Raw genomic sequence first — 25,261 nt, 5'->3', positions numbered from 1 at the left:
ATTTTAGCCTGGAAAACATTAGTTAAATTGGAGTTTTTATATGAATAAATAACTTCATCCAGGGAGCACTTAAGTATGGAGAAGAGGAAGAAAGCCAGGAACCTTAGGGGACATCTTTATTTGCTTGTTCTTTAGGAATAATTACTTATATCATAGGAGTATTGTTATAATTTTATTAAATATCAGTCTTTTAATTCTTAATAATGACACCTGCTTAATTTGGGGGGGCTCGGGAGGTGGACAGGGAGAGGATCTTAAGCAGGCCCTTGCCTAGTGTGGAGCCCGAGGCAGGGCTCAGTCTCACGACCCTAAGACCATGACCTGAGCTGAAATCAAGAATCGAACACTTAACAGATTAAGCTGCAGAGGGTCCTAGCCTCCCATACTTAGCTTGATTTTATCTTTCATTAACATCTGAAGCTGTTCTATTTATTCTTGATTTATAGCCTGTTTGTAGTACCGCAAGAGAATCTGATTCCCAAATTCTTAATCACTTCTCATTTCTTATACTTCCTCATTTTAGATTTCAGGTTGAGAGAAACTTAGGTGGGGCCTTGCACTAGTGTGAAAAGTGAGGTCACAGTGGGCAGAGAATGGAAAAGAGGAAGTCACCCTTAGGTCTCTTGTAAAAGGTTATTTATATTTTAAAGCACTCTGAATTTCTATAATTAATGTCAGTATGAAATGTATTCTAGACTCGGAGGGGGTAGGGTGTTGGGCGGGCACTGTTCTGTTTTGCATTATTAGGTAACTGAATTTGAGTTGATGCTACTGTTCAGTAATTGAAGGGAAGACAGCTTCAATTTGTGTTCCCATTTTACACCCCCACAATCTTATGGTTAATACAGCATTGCTTTCCTTTTTTTTTTTTTTTAAGGGACTCTATTAACCCTGTTTTATCCCATTCTTGGCTAATGGGTAATTGGGAGGTAGCAACCCCTTTCTGTCACTACTTCCAGTTCCATGTAGTAGGAAGTACTATTTTTTGGGTTATTAAATCTGCTTATCTCCTTCAAAAATATATAGAGATGTTTGTAAATTATAAAATTTGTTTAGAGAATATTGTGACGAATTTGGAGATGCTTTTTGAAATTGGCCTTTCTCTTTTTATATTTACTAGTATTTGAGGTTTAAGATTCAGCAAAACATTGAAAATCTTAACTTTTTTTCCTTTTTAGATCATCCAATTATGATGGGTTTTGAGCCCCTTGTTAACCAGAGGCTACTTCCACCTACCTTCCCTCGATATGCAAAAATAATTAAAAGGGAAGAAATGGTCAACTATTTTGCAAGATTAATAGATAGAATAAAAACTGTTTGTGAGGTGGTCAATTTAACAAATTTACATTGTATCCTGGTAAGTACAAATGTCTGTTCTGGAATATGGTTTTGATTGAACAACAGAATAGTTTATCACTTTTTAGAGGCTGTCCCAAGGGTAAATAAAATTGCTTACTTGTTTTCCTTGATAGCTGGAGAATTAAGGGGTGTGTGTGTGTGTGTGTGTCTGTATGTTGTATGTGTATTTGTTTCTGTTTATAAGGATTATATACTATCCATTTTGGAGATTAAGAAACTAAAGTTTAGATAATTCCTCCAAGTTTTAAGAATGAGGATTTAAACCCTGGATTCTGTCTTCAAAACTTCTTATATGTAAATGTGTGTGTGCATATACACATAGATATGAGTATGCATAAATACATACATGTATATTTTTATACAAAAAATTAGATCATGGTATTTGTAGCCTGCTTTTGTCACTAATCTCTTTATCATGAACATCTTTCTTTTCATGTAACAAATACACATTTTTCTACATTATTTAAATAGCTACATAGTATTCCATTGTAAGCATATATCACAGTTTTTTCCAGTCCATTCGTATTGAATTGTATTTAGGTCATTTTCAGTGTTTTACTAAAATGAGAATTTCTGTAGGAACCTTCAAATCATCTGCTTCCTTCTTCCTTAAGATAAATTCCTAAACCTTGATGAAGTTGCTGGGTCAAAGAGTATGTACATTTTTACATATTTTGGATTAATCTTCTGTATGGGTTAAAATGTAGAAAAGCAATGTTTACATACGGTTAGGAAGGTAGAAAATATGCAAAATAACAGTCATTATTTAGACGTAAGTACACTATTATACGTAACTCTGTGTAGACTACATAATTCCCAGCTCATGTCATTTTCTCTGTGAGGTCTTCCTTGTTGGTTCCAGGCTGCTTCTGTACCTGGATTCCTTGAAGTGATGAATTACCTTGCTTACATTCCTAGAATTTGAGTAGCAGTCTCTGGGGTATAGTTGATGGTCAACAAAGATTTGGCTTTTGTTTATGCTCTTTCTTGTAATAACTTTATTTTCCCTTCTAATTCTTTGTCATTAATGCCCAGCTTAAGTCTTCATTCCTTAGTGAAACTTTCACTGATTGTGTGTTTGTTACCTCTTTTCTATTTGCTTTCGTTTTAGTAGTTTTGTCCATATTCTGTCTCAAGAATCATAGAATCTTAAAGGTAGAAAAGATCATAGACATAATTTTGCAATTTGCAGTTCATTGTATAGCTAAACAAAGTAAAGTATAGAGGACTTGTAACCAAATTAAATGATTGATGAGTGGCATATCTAGAATTAGAATAGAGACTTTTTTTCATCTGCTTTTCTGATTCTTAATTGTTACATGAATATTTGTGTTGAGATTAAATGTAAGATTTTAGAAGGTGATCAGTGTGAATTGGAAAAAGAAAAAATAGTGCAACAGTTGGAATTTAATATTCTGGCAGAGGGTTGTGGATTGCCTTGTCAGGAAGATGAATGCTGAATGACATACCATAGTAGTGAGGAGCTGGGGGAGCCAGGCCTGGACCGCCAGCACTGGATGTGAAGAGGGCATAGAAAGAGAAGAGTCTGGATACGTGGAACACTTGGGACAAGAGTCAGTGGTGGTAGTAGGGGAATGTGGCTAAGGCCAAGAATTGAGAAGATTAAAGTTAGAGAAAAGAGTCTGGTGGATCTGCATAAGAAACCCGTACCTATTACGGTAAAGTACCAGATTATAAGATGTGCTTACAAGTCCTCTATACTTTACTTAGTACATACAAGACAAATCATCTTTGGAAAATTGGGAATGGACATGAGCACACGTGCTGAAAAAGAAGTAATGTGAAAAATGCATACCTTTACTAGTAATTGAGGAAATGTGCTTTATAGCAACTTGATTGGAAGAATACAAAAAATTATATTTAATGTTGGTGGACGGCAGTAGTTGCTCTCTTATGGTTGTGTGGCTATTGCTCTCAAAAGTCTTAAAAATGTGTACATCCTGACCTAGCAACTTCCCTTCTAGAGATTTAGCCTAAGAAAATCATCTAAGATATATGCAAAGATGAACTAAAGAGGTATTTGGCTCGTCATCATTTGTAATCTTGAAAAACTAGGAACAGTTTAAATACTCACTAGTGATTTTACCCATCCTATAGTATGTGTAGAATATATGCCATACTGACATTAAATAGCATGGCCGTAGGGGAAGGGAGGGAAATCTGAAGCGGGAGAAATCATAGAGGGAGATGAACCATGAGAGACTATGGACCCCGGGAAACAAACTGAGGGTTTCAGAAGGGGGTGGGCGTGTATAACTGGATAATGGGTATTAAGGAGGGCACATGTTGTGGTGAGCACTGGGTGTTGTACACAACTAATGAGTCATTGAACACTGCATCAAAAACTAATGATGTAATACACAGTGGCTAACTGACAATAAAAAAAAAGCATGTTATAGGAAAATACTGACATAGGGAAATGTTATCTTTCAAAATAGATTATCCATTTTATACATTGTCATACACAGAAGTGATCATCAGAGACAGGTAAAATCAGTTTAACAAAGATTGGAATAAGAAATACCAAAATGTCAGTTATGATTCTTTATAATTTATGCTCTCCATATTTCTGCATTTTCACATTCAAGTTTTATGCAAGATCAATATGGGTGGGGTAGTTAAGTATCTGAATTAACAGTTTGCAGCCATGTGTGCTGCACTGTAGAGAAAACATGGAGGAAGGGGCCAGAGTAAACACAGGGAGATAAATTATCAAACCGTCATTACAGTCCAAGGGAGAAAGGATGGTAACTTCAGTTTTGTGTTTTGATACACACTCTGCTGTTCACCAAAATGCAGAAATTCCCAAAGACCTTCAGTCAGCTTACGCTCTTAATGAAGCTGAATTTAAGTGCCTTTAAGATACTTATGCAGAGATATTGAATAGATAGATATTAACTCTGTGGGTAGAGTTTAGAAGTCAATGCTAGATATATAATTTTGGAACTATTACAGGTAGTAATTAAAGCACTGGTATGATGAAGATTGTGAGGGAAAAAGTTTATGGCTTGAGAAAAGAAAATAGTCTGGAACTATACTTTGAACCTCCTGCACAGACCGAGAAGTGGCAACAAAGGAAGAAACTTGTGAAAGTCATTTAAAAGGTTTTATTTTATCAGACAGAAGTCCTGTCAGATGCTGAGAGGTCAGATGAAAGAAGTGAATTAGGTCCACGACAAATGTCAACTGGATTTGGTGTCAGAGGACAGTAGTGACTAGAGTGAAAAACGGGGCTAGTGTGTGTTGATGAGGAGGGGCCATTGAGTAAGTAGAGATGGTTAAGTCAGCTCTTTAAGAAAGTTTAGCTGAGAAGGCAGCAGTTGAGAGAGAACTATGGAGCATGTGACAATTTCTTTTTAGAGATGGGGGGAAATTGACTGCTTAAATATAAATGGGGAGGATCTGGAAGAGAGGGAGAAGTTAAATATCTAGGACAGACAAGGATGGATTCTTGACATTGTGTAATGTTCCTGAAAAGACAGGAGGGAATGGAGTCTGTAGTACAAATGGAGGGCTTTCATTGTTAAAGTGGGCAAGGAAAGGATCTGAGTACAAATGTGAGTTCAGTTTGATAACGTTTAGAGGCCGAAGTGGAGGGATTTCCTGTTGATAAATGACTTAGTTTTCTTTGTAATGTTAAATGGGAGGACATCTATAGTAGAGAATATTTACTTTGAGAAGTGTGAGGAAGGTATAAAAGTTAATTGTGAAAAAAGTGAATTAACTAGAGAAACTTGGTAGGTTTTGGCAATACACTCATTTAAATTGAGGATCATGAGTCTGGAAAACACACAAAAAATAGGAAAATTATAAATAACTACTGTCCTATAATATACAGAAGCTAACATTGTAGTGTATTTTCTTATCTTTTTTCTTTTATCTATGTATAAACCCATATGTACTTTTTCTAAGCATATCTTTTGGATGTCAAAAGAATCAAGAAGTCAGTTATATAAATCCAGTTGGCCTGGTTACTTGGTATTTATTTTTGTGAAGTAGGAAGTAAACCTCTGCCGTTAGTTAGTAGATTATTATTAATGCTGTTAATTTTCATGGTGTGCAAATTCATTTGGATCCACACAATTCTACTGGTCAGTAAAGGAAAAAAAAAGTCTCCAAAATCACTCATTGTCCCACTGATACAATTAAGACAGTTCCAATAGACATGATCCTTAGCTCTCTGTCATTTTTTAACTCTGGTAGTATAGATATCGCTTCTCAGCCTTTTGGCTGAGAGCAAGTGTAACTCTGGTAGTATATAATTTGCAGAAGGTACTGGTAAAAATTACGTGCTATATACAAACATTTCCAGCTTTTATTTAATCTATTAATGACATTTTTTCTCTGTGTATCAGGATTTTTTCTGTGAATTTAGTGAACAATCACCTTGTGTTCTTTCAAGATCTCTATTGCAAGTAAGTTCTATTTTGTATTGCAGTACTTCTTTAAACATCAAATTTTATATGTGTTGACATTGCTTTATTGATTGCTAGAACAAAAGTAGCTGCTCTTAAAGGATATCAGCAGTTAGTGTTATATTTTTGTGTTAGAAGTATTGGAATATTAGACATTCATTAAGATCATATTCTGGGCTGTAAAACAAACCTTAATAATGTAAAAACAATTGAAATCATATGAAGTATGCTCTCTAAATATTTTGGAATTAAACTAGTAATCAGTAACAAAGATATTTGGAAATTTTCAGAAATTAACACACTTCTAAACAAAACTCAGGATCCAAGAGGAGGTCTTGAGGATAATTAGAAAATATTTTGAACTGAATGAAATTGAAAATAAAACCTACAGAACCTGTGGGATATAATCGAAGCAGTGCTTAGAGGGAAAATTTATGAGATTCAATCTTTATATGAGAAAAAGAAGAAAGTGGTTGCCAGAGGGATTGAAGGTGGGGGTGGAGAGTGAAATAGGTGAAGGGGCTTAAGTTAAACTTTCAGTTATAAAATAAATAAGTCACAGGAGTGAAAATTACAGCATGTGGAATATAGTCAATAATATTGTAGTAAGTTTGGTGACAGATGGTAACTACACTTACCATGGTGAGCATTTCACAGCGTATGGAATTGTTGAATCATTTTGTTGTACATATAATATAATATAAGACTGATATGTTAACTATACTTCAGTTAAAATTTTTTTAAAAGAAAGGTCTGAATAATTTAAGGTTTTACTTTAAAAAAAAAAAAAAAGCAGATGAAACTCAAAGCAAGCAGAAGAAAGGAAATACTGAAGATAAAAGCAGAAATCAGTAAAGTAGGAAACAGTAACAGTGAAGAAAATTGATGTAACCAAAAACTTCGTTCTTTTGAAAAGATCAATGAAGGGGTGCCTGACTGGCTCAGTTGGAAGACTGTGTGACTCTTGATCTCAGAGTTGTGAGTTTGAGCCCCACGTTGGGTGTAGAGATTACTTAAATAAACAATACTTTAAAAAAATTAACCGCGCCTTATAAAAAAAGAAGAGATCGGTAACATTGAAGAACCTCTAACCAGACAAAAGAAGAAAAGAAGATACAGATGAATAGTATCAGGAATGAAAAAGTATTACTACAGATCCCAAAAGGGTCTATAAAAGGTTATATGGGAAATATTATAAAGAACTCATGTCCATAAATTCAGAAACAGAGATGAAATGCATCAGTTTCTTGAAGGACATTACCAAAACTCACAACAAAAGAGATAACGAATGATCCTGTATCTGTTAAAGCAATTGAATTCATAATTTAAAAACCTTCCAAAAAGAAAATTCCAGGTTAATTCTGTACAGTCTGTTCCAGAAAATAGAAGAACCAACAGTACTCATCGTATAAAGCCAGCAATATCTCAGTAGCAAAACCAAAGACATTAAAAGCATGGAAAATTATAGACATATTATGAGCATAGACAGAACAACCTTAAAGTATTATCATATCAAATTCGACATTATAAAAAGATAATACATCATGACCTCAAGTTGTTTTTTTTCCAAAAATGAAATCCTGGGGGCGCCTGGGTGGCTCAGTGGGTTAAAGCCTCTGCCTTCGGCTCAGGTCATGATCCCAGGGTCCTGGGATCGAGCCCTGCATCGGGCTCTCTGCTCAACAGGGAGCCTGCTTCTCCCTCTCTCTCTGCCTGCCTCTCTGCCTACTTGTAATCTGTGTCTGTCAAATAAATAAATAAATAAAATCTTATTTAAAAAAAAAAGAAATCCTGGTTCAGTATTCAAAAATCAGTCAGTGTAATCCACCATACAATCTAAAGTCTCAGTAGATTCAGGAAAAGCATTTGACATAATTCAACCTCCAGTCATGATAAAAATTCTCAGCAAAACTAGGAATAGAAAAGAACTTCCTTCACCTGATAAAGGGAATGTACAAAAATATCTGCAGCTAACATCATACTTCATGATGGAAGATTAAATCCTTTCTTAAGATTGGGAGTAAAACGAGGATATCTGCTTTCTCACTCCACTGTTTCAACATAGGTCCACAATTTAAGTGGGTTTGACTTAAGATTTATAAACTTTATGATGGTGTGAAAGGGATGTGCATTCAGTAGAAACCATACTTTATTATTTTGCTTTTTGATCTTTTCAGTTGCAGTGTAATACTCTCTCGTGATGCTAGGCATGACCAGTGAGTCATAGCTCCCACTCAGCCACAGGATCATAAGGGCAAACAACTGATTTAACTGTTCTGTTTTTCACTTTTAGTATAGCATTCAATAAATTACAAGAGATATTAAGCACTTTATTATCAAATAAGCTTTGTGTTAGTGATTTTGCCCCACAGTAGGCTAATGTTCTGAACATGTTTAAGTAGGCTAGGCTAAGCTGTGATGTTCAGTCTGCTAGATGCATGAAATGCATTGCAATGTAAGAGTATTTTCAACTTACAGTGGGCGTATTGGGACATAAGCCAATCATCATAAGTTGAGGGAGAGCTGTACTGGAAACTTTAGCCAGTGAAAAAAGGCAGGAAAAAGAGATAAAAGGCATAGTTGAAAAGGGAAAAGATAAGCTTTTACAGACAACATTACTTTCTATATAGAATGTCAGGGAATCTACAAAGAAGTTCCTAGGCCAGATGGATGAGTTTAAGAAGAACAAAGGGTATGAGGTCAATATCCAAAAGCAATTGTATTTATATGTATTTGCAGTGAGCAATGGGAAGTAAAAAATTTAAAAACAGTACTATTTGTAATAACGCAAAAAATGAAACACTTAGGTATAAATCTAACGCCTGTTTATAGGACCTATATGCTAAAAAACTACAAAGTACTGGTGAAAGAAATCAAAGACCTAAATGAATGGAGAAATATACCTTGTTTGTGGATTGGAAGAATTAATATTTCTAAGATGTTAATTCTCCCCAGAATTTACCTACAGATTCAGAGCATTGTCAACAAGCTGATTCTAAAATTTATATGGAAAGACAAAAGAATTAGAATAGCCAGAACAGTTGTGCAAAAAAGCAGACGTAGGGAGCTGTCTGACTGCAGGACAGGTATGGTATTGGCAAAGTGGATCAGTAGAACCAGAGAGAATCTAGAAAAGTCCTATTCTTTAATTAGGCCTTTATTATATAGTACTATATACTGTTACATAGTATTTTATAGTCCTTTTTATATAGTATGTAGTACTATATAGTACATGGTCATATACATGGTCAGCTGATCAGTTATTAATATGGTCAGTTATTTTTGACAAAATACAAAAGCAAATCAGTGGAGAAATGGTAGTCTTTTCAACAGTGGTACAGGAAGAATGGGACAGACATATGCAAAAAAACTGACTCAGAATGCTTCATAAATCTAAAAGGTAAAACTATAAAACTTATAAGAAAGGATAGGAGAAAATCTTTGTAACTTTAAAAGATGGAGTTCATAGGTATGGCATCAGAAACAATTTGTAAAAAATGACCAATTTAGAACTTTATTTCTGTGAAGACATTGTTACAGAAATGAAAAGAGATTCTGCAGAATGGAGAAAATATGTGCAAATCCATGTGTGGCAGAGGACTTGTATCATACAAAGAACTTTATAAACACAATAGTAAGAACAGACTACCGCTTAGTTTTTAAAATGAGCAACAAATTTAAATACTAAAGTATGAAAACATACTGAACATAACTGGTGTTAGGGATATGCAAATTAAAACCACAGTGAAATACCATTCTCCACCTTTTATAATATCTTCTTCAAAAAAAAAAAAAAAAAAAACCTACAATAGCAAGTCCAGGTGAGGATGCATTTACTGATAGGAATGTGAAGTGCTGTGGCAACTTATAAAACAGTTTGTCAGATTCTTATAAAATTAAATATACAAATCCTACTCCTGCTTAATATTTGCCTACGAAAAGTGAAGTACTGTGTTCTCCTGAAATCTTGTCTGCAAATGTTTATAGCTGTTTTGTTCACGATCACTCAAAACTGGAAACAACCCACATGTGTTAGGAAATCAAGGAAGGGATAGTATAGCAAGTTATAAAATACACTGTAGTCATTAAGGGGAGAAGCTTAAATGCAAATTATTATTAAATAATGTATTCTTTAATCATGAAATCTATTTTTCCAGTTTCAGAAAGTGTGTATGTATTCCAAAACTTTCATTAGAGACAGATTATCAACTAATATTGATAATCATTTGCTCTTTCATATTATATGAAGCCCTCTTTTTTACATACTAGCTTATTTGGCATACTCAGACTAGTCAGTTCACTTTGACTCGTTTACTGTCACTACCCTAGACATGGGAAATACATGTTCCTGCACATTTTTTTATTTTCCTTCATCAGAATACATCTTAATAGGGATTAATAAGTAATACCCATTGTTGAAATAGTGATTTATTGATTGATTGATTTCCACAAGGTTTTTATACTTTAATCTCTTTTTTAATCTGCAGTATTTATAAGAAATGTGTTCATGTCATAGTAATGATGATTATATGTACAATGTATTAAAATTTGATAGCATTGCTAATATATAACATTTGTTTTAAGACCACTTTCTTGGTGGATAACAAAAAGGTCTTTGGAACCCATCTCATGCAAGACATGGTGAAGGATGCACTCCGGTCTTTTGTCAGTCCTCCGGTGCTCTCCCCAAAGTAAGTACCCTAAGACTTTTTATAGTGAATGTATTTCTTAAAAGCCCCAATTCTCTGTGCTTCTTTATAGCCAAGGCATAAAAACTATTGTAATCAAATCTTCATGTAAAAAAAAACCCCCAAACTCGATCATATTAAAATTACTTGATTTCTGCTGCATATTATTTAGATTTAAACTGAGGTTTTTGTGAGGTTGACATTAGGCCCCATATGAGAAGAAAACCTTACAAAGAATTATCAAATTCAGTAAGTTGCATTGATTCTTACTGTGTGCAAAGCACTGTGTCAGGGAAGCACTTTGGGAATAATTATTAAAAAAACAAGGTAAGGTCTCTTCTCAGTGATCTGAGTCTAGATAAACATAGAAAATACAAATAATTGATCCATAAATTAACATTAGAGCAGTGGCTCTACCAGAAACATGTTGCCATAAGAAGCTGGAAAAGATTTCATCCAACAAGAAATCATTACTTGTGTTGGCATTTTGGAAAATGAATAGAGCTTTTCCAAAGGAGACGGAAGAAATGTGCTATTATTTCTCAGCAAAAAAAGCAGCTTGCCTGAAGACATGGGCATATGAATTATATATTTTAAGAACAGTTAGTGGTTCAGCATTCAATTTGTTGAGTAAATCATGCCACGTCTCACAAAAAACTTTTTCCACTCTTAACTTGGGTTTCCCAGAAGCAAATCCTGAGACAGTGCATATAACCTTAGAAAGTATTCCAAGGAAAAACCAGCAGGGGTGTGGGCAAGTGGGACATAAAAAGGAAGAAAACCACACAGAGGTATACTTCATGGAAAGTAACTCTGGTTGAGTCTGTTGGGGAACTGTGGAGACAGTGTGGGTTGCAGCTCACAGTTGTCCTTGCCTGGGGCAAAACAAAGGGAGCCTGAGAACTTCCCCACACAGGAATCAGTTAAGGACCGTCTCTGGGAGGAGGTAAATTCCCAGGCATTCAGTAAATTTTTTTTTAATCAAGCGGTTATATTCCCTGTTTCAGTCACAATAAAAGCCAAAGTCCTTATGATTGAGCCTGGGAGGTCCCATATACTCTGGTCTAGACTCCTGTTCTGATGCCTCTCCGGCTTCTTCAACTCTTACCCTTCTCTCCTCATCTCCTTTGCTTCAGCCACTTTGCCCTCCTTGTTTTTCTGGAAACTTATAGGTTGGCTCTCACCCTGCAGCCTTTACACAGAGTCTGGGGTAGAGGGCATTTTACAGGATTGCCCAGGACTGACTCCTCACCATCTTCAAGTCTGTTTAAATTCACCTCAGTAAGGACTGCTTTGATTAGACTATTTAAAAAGTGCATCCTCGGGGCGCCTGGGTGGCTCAGTGGCTTGGAGCCTCTGCCTTCGGCTCAGGTTATAAACCCAGGGTCCTGGGATCAAGCCCTGCATCAAGCTCTCTTCTCACAGGGAGCCTGCTTCCCCTTCTCTCTCTGCCTGCCTCTCTGCCTACCTGTGATGTCTGTCAAATAAATAAACAAAATCTTAAAAAAAAAAAAAATCCTCCATGCTGCCTCACCCATCACTGCCTTTCTCTCTCCTATAACAACTTTCCTTACATACTGTATAATTTACTTACTTGCTATGTGAAGAAGTCTATATGTACCATACAGTTCTTCACTATGTTTATTTCTTTATTTCTTGTTTTTTTTCCCCACTATGTTTATTTCTTATTTCCCTGTCTCCTCCCTCCCACTCCCATTAGAATATAAACTCCACAAGGTCAGGGCAGGTGGTTTTGGCTCTTTGTTCATTAATGTATCACAGGCGCTAGAACAGTGTCTACAGTATGAATAGTCAGCACATGATAAATCTTTGTTGAATGAGTGAATAAATAAGCAAATGGGAGTTGGATGATTAAGACAGTTTGGGGTTAGACTTGAGAGTTGTGAATGGGTTGGTAAAATGTGGTCTTTATTTTAGGGTCAGCGAGGAAGTGCTCAGGTTTTTAGGAGGGAATTGGCATAGTATAGTATGTATTTTTTCATGGGAAACTGATAATGGGGCAAAGTGGTGAGGTAGGCTAATTCAGTACTACAAGCAAGAAATGATGAAGGATTAAACTCTGAGAATATAAAGGAGAGGACAGATTGGAAGAACATTTCAGAGGTAGAATTAATAGGACGTGACAACTGACTCACAGGGGAAGAAAAGGAATAAGAAGGTAATGAAGTTGCTTTAAAAATAAAAAATTAAAAAAAAAAAAGACATGTCTAGTGGCATTCTTTTTCAGAATTATCTTGGCTCTTCCCTGGTTAACCCTTTATTGGATGTGTGGTTTGTAAATATTATCTCCTGTAGGTTGCCTTTTTGTTTTGTTGATTGTTTGCTGAACAGGAGATTTTCCCTCTGATGTAATCCCACTGTTTATTTTTGCTTTTGTTGTCTTTGCTTTTGGTGCAAAACCAAAAAATCACTACCAGCATCAATGTGAAGGAGCTTATCCCTTGTGCTTTCTTCTAATACACAGTTTCAGGTCTTACATAGAAAAGTATTTTTATGCTCTTTAATCCATTTGAGTCGATTTTTGTGCATGGTGTAAGATAAGTATCCAGTGTTTTTCTTTTATGTATGGCTGTCCAGAATTCCCAATATTTTTTATTGAAGAGACTGTCTTTTCCCCATTGTGTATTCTTGACTTGTTTGTCAAAAATTAAATGACCATATACAATTGCTTTTTCCCCCTTGGCTTTCTGTTCTGTTTTATTGATCTGTGTGTCTGTTTTTATGCCAGTATCATTCTGTTTTGATAGCTGTAGCTTTTTTAGTATAGTTTGAAATCAGGGATTTTGATACCTCTAGTTTTTTATTCTTTGGGTATTCAGGGTGTTTTGTAGTTCTATATAAATTTTAGGATTGTTTTCTCTGTATCTGTGAAACATGCTATTTGAATTTCAATGATGATTGCATTGACTCTAGAGATCACTTTGGGTAATATGGACATTTTGACAATATTCTTCCAACCAAGAAGCACAGAATAGCTTTCCATTTATTTCTGTCTTCAGTTTCATTAATCAATATCTTACAGTTTTTAATGTGTATATCTTTCACCTCCTTGGTTAAATTTACTCCTAAGTATTTTATTCTTTTTGGTGCTATTATAAATGGTGTTGTTTTCTTAATTTCTCTGACAGTTTATTATTATGTATAGAAATACAACAGATTTTCATATATTGATTTTGTATATTGATTTTCATATATTGTTTTTTGCAACTTTACTAAATTTATGAGTTCTAACAGTTTTTTGATGGAAATCTTTAGGTCTTTATTTTTTTTTTCAATTAAAAAAATTTTTTTTTAATCTTTAGGTCTTTCTACATATAATATGTCATCTGCAAATGGAGACAAAAGTTATTTTGAAATTTATAATTAAATATATTAAAGATTCAGATGTATAAACTGACAACTACCTATACTGCCATCCATTTTAAGCAACATTTTTACTTGGTTTTTATAAATTTCCCTTTTGGAGGATTGATAAAACTTGACAAATACTTAAATGTATATTTATGTGAATTAATATATTTTATCAGTTCCCTTTTGTAATAAATACAGTAAGTTGGTACCTGGTATTACCAGGAACCTTGTTGGGTTCTAGGGGAAAGAAAAACATATCTCCCAACAGGAAGCTTATAGTCTAGTGGGAAAGACCGAACAGTAGACAAATACATAATGTGAGGTAATGTAAGTGCTTTGTAGAAAGATAAAGGGATTGATGGATGTCTTAGGCATGATAGTTGTGGAAGACCTATTGCTGGTGATACATGAGAGTGAACTGGAAGGGAGTGAGCCATGCAGAATCAGGGGTGGGGCTTCCTGACAGTCAGCAACATCTGTAAGGTCCCAGAGTAGGGCTGAGTTTGAGTATCAAGGAGCAGCTAATTTAATGAATTAAGTTATTAGAGATAACCTCTAAATGAGCAATTCTCAAGTATTTTTGTCTTGAAACACCTCTACATTCTTAAAAGTAATAGTAAAGGCCAAAATAGCTTTTGTTTATGTAGGTCATATATATTGCTACCTACTGTTTTAGAAATTAAAAGAATACTTTAGAAATTAAGAAAAGTACTTGTTTTTTAAAAATAAGAGACACATTACATTAATATGAACAACATCTTTATGGAAAATAATTTTAAGAAAAATTTTTGATGAAAGTGACAGTTTTACATCTTTGCAAACCTCTTTTCTGTCTCTCTTAATAGAAGATAGCTGGATTATTTTGACCTTATGCTTTCAGTCTGTTGTAATATTGCATGCCACGTATTCTGGAAACTGCCGCTATACACTTACGAGAGAATGAGTACAAAAAGAAAATAGCATCTTAATACTGTGAGAATAGTTTTGACCTTGTATTCCCCTGGAAAGCATTCCCAGGTCACCATCCCCAGCAGAGGAACCTGGGCCACATTTTGCAAACTACTCCGTGCAATTTCACTTCCTCCCTCATCCCATCCCTTCCTCGCACTCTGGTGATAGAGGTGACTACGGCACTACAGTTTGTGTCTCACTCTATGAATGCTTGTACATTCGTAAGTATATTACATATATACGTACATTATGAATGCTTGTGTCTGGAAATGATACAAGATACTTGTATCCAGATACTTGTATCTAGAAGTGATACCTGGAAATGCTTGTATCTGGAAATGATACATCCATTTATTTTATATATTTTAAGACTTCACATAAATATCACACTGTATACATCCTTTTGCAACATGATTTTTTTCCTTCAACATTAGGGTTTTGAAATCATACAGTTTGATCCATGCAGACTTACTTTACTCATTAAAATCCACCTTTTGAACACATTGGGTTTGTTTTGTTGTTTCTCTACAATTGGACATTTAAGTTGTTTCTAATTTATTGATGTTGAAAACAGAGCTGGGGGCACCTGGATGGCTCAGTTGATTGTGTACCTAACTCTTGATTTTGGCTCAGGTTGTGATCTCACGGTCCTGGGATTGAGCCCCATATCTGACTCCCTGCTCAGCGGAGGGCCTGCTTCTCCCTCTGCTTGTGCACTCTCGCTCGCTCTCTCTGTGCGCTCTCACTCTCTCTCTCTCAAATAAATAAAATCTTTCAGAAAACAAAAACTGAAATTAATTGCTGATCATAGAATATGTACATCTTCAACTTTGCTAGTTTTGCTGAATTGCTTTCTGAAATAATTAAACCAGTTTGTATGCCAGAAGACAGTATTTATGAATTCTAGTTTTCCCATAATTTGTTTGGACGTCGTCATTATCAGACTTAAGAATTTTTGACAATTTGATGTATGTGAAATATTGTCTATGTCTAATTTGCCTTTTTTCCTTTTCTGTTTAATAATCTTCCTTTAGCACTTTTGCTATTAGCCATTTAGGTTTAATTTTAGTTCAACCTACATTGTCTGAGGATTCCATATTTGCAAATCTTGCTTACTCGCTAAAATATATTTGTAACCCTCAGTGGGTATTTGTTCCATTCTTGCTGAATTTGCCGATATGTGCAGAAGAGCAAAAAAATCTGAGTCATCCAGTGTTGAACAAGGCAACTCTGTAAATAGCTCCATTAGATGCCATGTTCTTCACATTTCTGTCCCTTTTTTGGTGATTTCATAGTTTCAGATGGCCTCCATGTGTAATTATGTGTTGTCTAGTATTCTTAGCACAAGAAGGCTATAGCTTGCCTTCCAGAGAGAGTATGTGTGTTAAAGATAAGCTTAACTCAGGCCTGACTTTGCTAATGATTCAGCAATGGACATTACATAAGGCATCTTTAAAGTTCTTTAGTGATCAGTTGATGAAAATAGTGTCACCAGAGGCTGGCAGGAACCTAACCCTGAATTTTACCCTAGCCGCAGTGGTTCTGTGTTGTCTAATTCAGTGTCCACCGCAACTGTAAAGAACAGAACTATCATGAGTACCAAGAATTGACTGTAAATATAACAAAGTTCATTGCATGATCTGTAAATGTTATTCCACTCATTTTTTAAAAGATTTTATTTAAGAGAGGGAGAGAAGGAGAATGTGGGGATGGGCAAAGAAGAGGGAAAGAATTTCAAGCAGACATCTGACTGAGCATGGAGCCTGATGTGGGGCTTGATCCCACAACCCTGAGATCATGACCTGAGCCAAAACCAAGAGTGGGACCCTTAGCTGACTGGAATAACCCCTGTTATTCCACTGTCTTAAAATTCCACTGTTACAGATAAGACAGGTGATCCTGAAAAAAAAAATAAACGTGATCCTTATCGGATTCTTTTTTTTTCCCCTTCACAAATGATTTGACACTTTCTTTTGGAAGATTGTAAAGTTTCTTTTCTTTTTTTCTTTTTATTTTTTGAGTTTAAGGGATTTACTGGAATGTACATCTGTCATTTTCAGCTAATCCTGTCAGAAACTCAGTCATTAAAGCCTCAGGTCTTCCAATCAGTAATTATCCTTTATTATTTTTTATGTAATTATTGCTTCACCTTCATCTGTTTTTTTCTTAGAGCTCCTCATATATTAAGTCCTCTAGATCTCTTCTCCACATTCTCCATATTTATCTCTTTTATTTATATTTATGTATATTTCTCTCTTTTGTTATTTTTGCCATGATGTGAGAAAGTTCTTCCTCTTGACCTTCAAGGTTTTGGTGAGTGTCTTTCTTCTATTGAATTTTTAAATTTGAAAATCCTAATTTTTGGATCCAGAAAATCTTTTTTTAAGATTTTATTTATTTATTTGACAGAGATCACAAGTAGGCAGAGAGGCAGGCAGAGAGAGAAGGGGAAGCAGGTTCCCTGCTGAGCAGAGAGCCCGATGCAGGCGGGCCTCAATCCCAGGACCCTGAGATCATCACCTGAGCCTAAGGCAGAGGCTTTAACCCACTGAGCCACCCAGGCGCCCCCAGAAAATCTTTTTTTAAGAGCTTTATCTTAATCACCTTTTCTCTTGCCACCACCTCTTCCAGGCATTCTGCTTTTTCTTTTCACTTGGCTGCTGCATGTACTATCATTTTCCATTGCATGATTATGACTCTGTTTATCTCTGATGCTCTGGTCAGATTATACAGTTATGGCAAACACTGAGGAGTAGTATGTTGTCTGCTCCTGTCCATGCACCAGGGGAGTCTTTGCTTTTCCCCATCTTCTTAGGTGCAAAGGACTACTGACCTCCCACTTCAGGGAGGTCAAAACAAAAAAAACAATCTTCCCATCTATTCAGCCCCTGTATTTCCTCTAGGGCTAGGCAGGTAGCAGATCCTCCCAGACTCTACTCAGGCGGGCTTTAGTCAAGAAGTGATGCTATTAACTGAGATAAGGAACACCACAAGGAAACCACTGCATGAGGAGAGAAGTTGAGGTACCAGAAATTTATAGGTGATGATTTTGGCCAGTGGTTGGAAATGTGGATACATCTTGAAATAATTAGGATTCTGTATGGTATTTTCTTTGTAATTACTATTATGAGCACAGTCCCAGGAGAATGTCAGTTATAGAAAAATAAATAGCATTGCAGTAGGGTTATAAAAAAAGTGGCACTTTGGAATTTTTCTTCTCTTGTTAATTTCATCTTGTTGGATTCAACTCTGTCCGAAGATAGAGCTGAAAGAATTGGAAACAGTGTACATTTATGTGAATAACATAGTGATAGTGAAATATTTCCTAATCTAATGCTAGTTTTTATTTTTTTTCTAATGCTAGTTTTTAATTTAGTAATGTATTTGATTCAATTTTCTCTTTTTCCCACCTTCTTCGTTGGCAGCACCTATAGTAGTCACTGCTGCTTTTTATAGGCCAAACAGTTTGATTTTTTTTTTTTTTTTTTTTTTTTTTTTTTTTTTAAGATTTTATTTATTTATCGGGGAGGGGGGGAGGGAGAGAGCGAGCACAGGCAAACAGAATGGCAGGCAGAGGGAGAAGCAGGCTCCCTGCTGAGCAAGAAGCCTGATGTGGGACTCAATCCCAGGACGCTGGGATCATGACCTGAGCTGAAGGCAGCTGCTTAACCAACTGAGCCACCCAGGCGTCCCCAAACAGTTTGATTTTAATGAGTATTATCTTACAGGTGCTGCCTGTATAATAATCACCAGGCTAAGGACTGTATTGACTCCTTTGTTACTCACTGTGTTCGGGTAAGAGCTACAATTTTGGACCATTATGATGGATACTTTAAAAACTGTGGGGTGTAATTCCTTCAGTAGCATTAATTTTTGTTATTTTTTTATCTGACATTTCTTACTTGTTTTCACTGAATAAATAAATAATTTCTTTCTCCTCTTATACTCAAGTAGATAGCTCTCTAACCTGAAGTCTTCCTGGCAGGTTGTTAGATACTGAGGCACTTTTGATGTCTTCACTATAACCCCCAGGGACCACAGGATAAGTTGTACACATTTTTTTGTAAATGGGTACAAAAACTACTTATTTTTGACCTTTTAAACAAGGAATGTTTGTAGAAGTCCCAGATACCTTCTCTTTGTAGTACTTTAATGAATAGAATTACAGTAAAATTAAAATTATTGATACAGATCAGATCACAAGTTTATTTCAAATCTCAGGGAATTAGAAAAAAATACAAATCTTGTAGTGGATTAAATTAATCATAAATCATTTTTATTTAATTGCAGTCAGTTTTGGGTACCTAATTCCAGTTATTAAAATACATATATACATACATATAACAAGGCAGCATGAGATGGTAAAAGAACTAAAAGGCCAGATTTCATTTTTATTAATATTTTACCATTATCATACAGGTCACTTTACTTTTCTATACACTTCCCAGTCTTTAAAAAGTGAGGTGTTAATACTGCCCCTATACTTCTTAGAGGCTAGTTATTGGTCAAGTGAGATAATATCTGTCAAACTGTACAAATTTAAAATTATACCTTCTAATTCATGTTTCTTAAATCAGAGCATCCTACCATTCATGTGTATTGTTTGATTAATGAAATATTATATTTTATTATGTAGAATAGGAATAGAAGTTTCTAGAGAACAATTGACCCTTGAAAACATGGATTTGAACTGTACAGGTACACTCATACACAGATTTTCTTCGATATAGTAACAGTACTATAAATGCATTTTGTTTTTCTTAGGATCTTCTTAATAACATTTTCTTTTTTCTAGCTTACTTTATTGAAAGAATATAATATATAATACATACACAAAATAGGAGTTAACTGACTGTGTATATGTTCTCAGTAAGGCTTCCAGTCAACAGCAGGCTATTCGTAGTTAAGTTTTTGGAGAGTCAAAGGTTTTACATGGATTTTTGACTGTATGGGGTATAAGTGCCCCTAACATCTGTGTTATTCAGGGTTCAACTGTATTAGCCCTTATTCAAGCCTTATAATTGTTCTGGTGTCTTTAAAGCAGCACAGAACTGTCACCCTTGAATGTTCTTATAGCAGGAAATAAACAGAAAAGAAATTATTCTCTTAAAATCTAAAGGTCAAAGTAAGATATTTTTGCCATATGAAAACAAGTTTCATTAACAGCTACTTTCTTCTGGCTGTTGATAAATTCTCATGTTGAGTTTCCTTAAAAAGAAATGCCTGTAAGAAATATGCCTGTGTAAGAAATAATGCACAGTCCTGATTCTTAAATCCACAGTATTTTTCCCCCCTTAAACTCCATTTTGAAAATTTGGAATGTTAATTTTCTTTAGTGCCAAGTAGTTTTACGTTGCCAGTTAACAAACTGTATGTGTCTTACAGCCCTTCTGTAGTCTTATTCAGATCCATGGACATAATAGGGCTCGACAGAGAGATAAGCTTGGTCATATTCTTGAGGAATTTGCTACCTTGCAAGATGAGGTAAGAGCCCACAAGTTGTCCTCCCTTCCAGAATTAAGATATTCAAGTACCTTGATCAGATTTTTAAAAAATAATTCTTTGGGATGATATTTTGACTGTTTAATTTTTCAATGTGATGATTTTATTTTTAACTTCAGTGTAACAGTTTCATGTATCAAAGAAAGAGTTTACAAAAAGAGAAAATAATCCAAACTGAGAAACACCTTAAATTATTTCTTGGATAATCAGAATAAATTATAAAATATATGTAGAACTATGGTTTTACAACAGGTTCACATTCTAATAAAATGTTTAACTTATAAGCAGCAATATTAATTGGTAACATAACTTAAGACCTGAAGTCAGTATTTTGTATGTTTGTCCTTATAAAGTGTCTTTTTAGTTTAAGGAGTATTTAAACAAACATTATCCACTGTGAAATGAGAAATTTAAATCTAACTAAAAATGTTTTGAAAGTGCAAGTTCTTTATGTGACAAGTTTTACATTTTCTGCCTAAATGCTATTTTAGCTGGTTTGTTTTTGTTTTGTTTTTTTAATTCTCTCATTACCTTGAAAAGAAAGTCAATGTTACAACCTTTTATTCTGATAGGCAGAGAAGGTTGATGCAGCCCTTCACACTATGCTGTTGAAACAGGAACCCCAAAGGCAACATTTGGCCTGTTTAGGTACCTGGGTCCTTTATCATAACCTTCGAATTATGATCCAGTATCTTCTGAGTGGCTTTGAATTGGAGCTCTACAGCATGCACGAGTACTACTACATATATTGGTAAGAGATCAGCATGAGTTAAAATTGGCAGTGGGTAGAGTAGATAAGATCTGAGAGAGCATCTGTAGAACAGAAGAAGATTTCAGGGTACTTTTTCATTTAATGTATTTTAACTTTAGTTGTGGGATAATTGGAAAATGTTTACTAAAAATTAGAGCCAGATCATGCTGAACATCTATCTTTAAGTGCTGTAACAGCATACAAATACATTTTTTTTTCAGCTATTGAATATTTATTTAAAAGCTAGTAAAAGTGGCTCCAAAGTAAATGGATTAATTGAAGAGCTTTCATCTGTTTGTAGAGAGAAAAATGAACATATATTTAGTCCTGACTTTAGTGATGCTGGGTGCTAGCTCTAGAATGTACTTAACTGAATTAAAGTTCAAAATCTGAACCAGATCTTTCCTCTGAGAAGAAACTGTGGCTAAGATTATCATTGGGAGCATAACTGTTGCAAACTGCTGTCCTGGGGATTTATCTCAGGAGCTTGGAAGGAGCTGCTAAGGGATCACCCTCCTCAGCCAGTAGTTCTTCACTTTCATTTGAGGATGAGAAACCTAGTAAGAGGATGCTTGGAAGTACTGTAGGCGTGGGAAAGCTGCCACGGGAAAAAAAAAATAAGAGCCAATTGATCTTTTGCTTAGTCTGGCCAAGGATGGTGGTAATTTATTAAATAATAACCAGTGTTGCTCATGACAAACAGCTAAGTTTAGTGTATAAGACCTTAACATGGTTCATCTTTTTTTTTTTTTTTAAGATTTTATTTATTTATGTGACAGACAGGGACCACAAGCAGGCAGAGAGGCAGGCAGAGAGAGAGAGAGGAGGAAGCAGGCTCCCCGCTGAGCAGAGAGCCCGAAGCGGGACTCAATCCCAGGTTTGCGGCAGCTAATGGGAAGCTTTTTTGCCCTTAATTCCTCAAAATAAAATTTTTAGATGCTTTTTGGCACAAAGAATTGGGCTCTTAATTCGGCAAATGAATGATAACCACATAAACACTCCATTAGAAATGTATCTGCATATTTGAGCAATTCATTTCTTTTTTTAATGAAAGAAATTTTAGTTTTTGCCTATAAATACACTTGTGGTCTATTTTCATGTTAGTTTTAACTGCTTTTCAATTTCAAAATTATAGATTGGGCTCCAGCATTTTCACAAGATAAGCTTGTTGTTGTTATTGTTCATGAATATAAGCATTCCTAAGGCATGTGGGTGCTTAAAAATGAATAGTAGAAAACTCTGATTCTTAAACTTTACGGTGCATATGGGGACTTGTTAGGCTTGGTCCTTTGAGATCCTCGTTCAGTAGATCTGGGATAGGAACCAGTCGTTTGCATTTCTAACTAGTTCTGGTGATATTGCTGCTGATCCAGAGATCACAATTGAGAACCACTGGTCTAAAATATCTGTACTCTGTACTCTCTTTAGATATAACTGTATTAATTTTGATAATGCCTTTACTAAAAGCTCACTGAGATATCTGATATTTGATAAGAAAAGCCTGACTGGTGCCAACTCTATCCTTCACTCATCAGTCCTTGTATTCGTATTTGGAAGGTAGATGACAGCATTAATTCCCCATAGAAGTCCTCTCACTGAGTTAAGATATAGACCCTCAGATTTTATAGTGTTGTGGGAGGAGGATCATTTGTACCCTATAAAAGGATACTCTAAATGCTTTTCTTAAATTCATTGTCAGAAATTATTTTCTCTTCATGTGAACTATTTGTTTTTGTTTTGTTTTGTTTTATGAAATAAAACTGTAATTCCAAGTTTACCCTCATTGCCAGGAAGCACAGTGCTCAGTTTGGCTTTAAAATACAGCACCTAATCCATTCCAGGCATTTTGCAGGGGTTTTTTGGTTTTTGTTTTTTACCAGTACGGTTTTGATTTATAGACTGTGGGGCCTTTGTTTGGTTACAACAAAAAGGAACTATGTTTATCCTTAGGTGTATCTTTTTTTTTTTTAATTATTTTTTAATTTTTTAATTTTTTATAAACATATAATGTATTTTTATCCCCAGGGGTACAGGTCTGTGAATCGCCAGGTTTACACACTTCACAGCACTCACCAGAGCACATACCCTGCCCAATGTCCATAACCCTACCCCCCTCTCCCAAACCCTCTCCCCCCAGCAACCCTCAGTTTGTTTTGTGAGATTAAGAGTTACTTACGGTTTGTCTCCCTCCCAATCCCATCTTGTTTCATTCGTTCTTCTCCTACCCCCTTAACCTCCATGTTGCATCTCCGCTTCCTTATATCAGGGAGATCATATGACAGCTGTCTTTCTCCGACTGACTTATTTCACTAAGCATGATACCCTCTAGTTCCATCCACGTCGTCGCAAATGGCAAGATTTCATTTCTTTTGATGGCTGCATAGTATTCCATTGTGTATATATACCACATCTTCTTTATCCATTCATCTGTTGATGGATATCTAGGTTCTTTCCATAGTTTGGCTATTGTAGACATTGCTGCTCTAAGCACTCGGATGCACGTGCCCCTTCAGATCACTATGTTTGTATCTTTAGGGTAAATACCCAGTAATACAATTGCTGGGTCATAGGGTAATTCTATTTTCAACATTTTGAGGAACCTCCATGTTGTTTTCCAGAATGGGTGCACCAGCTTGCATTCCCATCAACAGTGTAGGAGGGTTCCCCTTTCTCCGCATCCTCGCCAGCATCTGTCATTTCCTGACTTGTTAATTTTAGCCATTCTGACTGGTGTGTGGTGATATCTCATTGTGGTTTTGATTTGTATGTCCCTGATGCCGAGTGATATGGAGCACTTTTTCATGTGTCTGTTGGCCGTCTGGATGTCTTCTTTGCAGAAATGTCTGTTCATGTCTTCTGCCCATTCTTGATTGGATGTTCTTTGGGTGTTGAGTTTGCTAAGTTCTTTATAGATTTTGCACACTAGCTCTTTATCTAATATGTCATTTGCAAATATCTTCTCCCATTCTGTCATTTGTCTTTTGGTTTTGTTAACTGTTTCCTTTGCTGTGCAAAAGCTTTTGATCTTGATGAAATCCCAATACTTCATTTTTGTCCTTGCTTCCCTTACCTTTGGCGATGTTTCTAGGAAGATGTTGCTGTGGCTGAGGTCAAAGAGGTTGCTGCCTGTGTTCTCCTCAAGGATTTTGATGGATTCCTTTCTCACATTGAGGTCCTTTATCCATTTTGAGTCTATTTTCTTGTGTGGTATAAGGAAATGGTCCAATTTCATTTTTCTGCATGTGGCTAATTTTCCCAACACCATTTATTGAAGAGGCTGTCTTTTTTCCATTGGATAGTCTTTCCTGCTTTGTCAAAGATTAGTTGACCATAGAGTTGAAGGTCTATTTCTGGGCTCTCTATTCTGTTCCATTGATCTATTTGTCTGTTTTTGTGCCAGGACCATGCTGTCTTGATGATGACAGCTTTGTAATAGAGCTTAAAGTCCGGAATTGTGATGCCACCAAGTTTGGCTTTCTTTTTCAATATCCCTTTGGCTATTCGAGGTCCTTTCTGGTTCCATATAAATTTTAGGGTTATTTGTTCCATTTCTTTGAAAAAAATGGATGGTATTTTGATAGGAATTGCATTAAATATGTAGATTGCTTAGGTAGCATAGACATTTTCACAATATTTGTTCTTCCAATCCAGAAGCATGGAACATTTTTCCATTTCTTTGTGTCTTCCTCAATTTCTTTCATGAATACTTTATAGTTTTCTGAGTATAGATTCTTTGCCTCTTGAGTTAGGTTTATTCCTAGGTATCTTACGGTTTGGGGTGCAATTGTAAATGGGATTGACTCTTTAATTTCTCTTTCTTCTGTCTTGTTGTTGGTGTAGAGAAATGCAGCTGATTTCTGTGCATTGATTTTCTATCCCGACACTTTAATGAATTCCTGTACAAGTTCTAGCAGTTTTGGAGTGGAGTCTTTTGGGTTTTCCACATATAGTATCATATCATCTGCAAAGAGTGATAGTTTGACTTCTTCTTTGCCGATTTGGATGCCTTTAATTTCCTTTTGTTGTCTGATTGCTGAGGCTAGGACTTCTAGTACTGTGTTGAATAGCAGTGGTGATAATGGACATCCCTGCCGTGTTCCTGACCTTAGCGGAAAAGCTTTCAGTTTTTCTCCATTGAGAATGATAATTTGCGGTGGGTTTTTCATAGATGGCTTGGATAATATTGAGGTATGTGCCCTCTA

General features: G+C 35.5%; 1 protein-coding gene across 4 annotated transcripts in view; it reads left to right on the top strand.

The window, feature by feature from the left end:
* Nucleotides 1-25,261, top strand: part of NAA35 (N-alpha-acetyltransferase 35, NatC auxiliary subunit) — a 99,866-nt gene that overhangs the window by 62,813 nt on the left and 11,792 nt on the right. For all 4 annotated transcript variants that reach the window (XM_059142468.1, XM_059142467.1, XM_059142466.1 and 1 more), the window contains 6 exons: nucleotides 1,179-1,357; nucleotides 5,736-5,795; nucleotides 10,380-10,486; nucleotides 18,535-18,601; nucleotides 20,192-20,290; nucleotides 20,881-21,059. In XM_059142468.1, the coding sequence (XP_058998451.1) occupies nucleotides 1,179-1,357; nucleotides 5,736-5,795; nucleotides 10,380-10,486; nucleotides 18,535-18,601; nucleotides 20,192-20,290; nucleotides 20,881-21,059 (691 nt within the window). The remainder of the gene's footprint in view (nucleotides 1-1,178; nucleotides 1,358-5,735; nucleotides 5,796-10,379; nucleotides 10,487-18,534; nucleotides 18,602-20,191; nucleotides 20,291-20,880; nucleotides 21,060-25,261) is intronic.

The sequence above is a fragment of the Mustela lutreola genome, chromosome 12 (assembly GCF_030435805.1).
Source record: "Mustela lutreola isolate mMusLut2 chromosome 12, mMusLut2.pri, whole genome shotgun sequence".
Classification (NCBI taxonomy): Eukaryota; Metazoa; Chordata; class Mammalia; order Carnivora; family Mustelidae; genus Mustela; species Mustela lutreola.
Note: the sequence above shows the minus strand (reverse complement) of the source record. Positions and strands in the feature narration are given on the sequence as shown.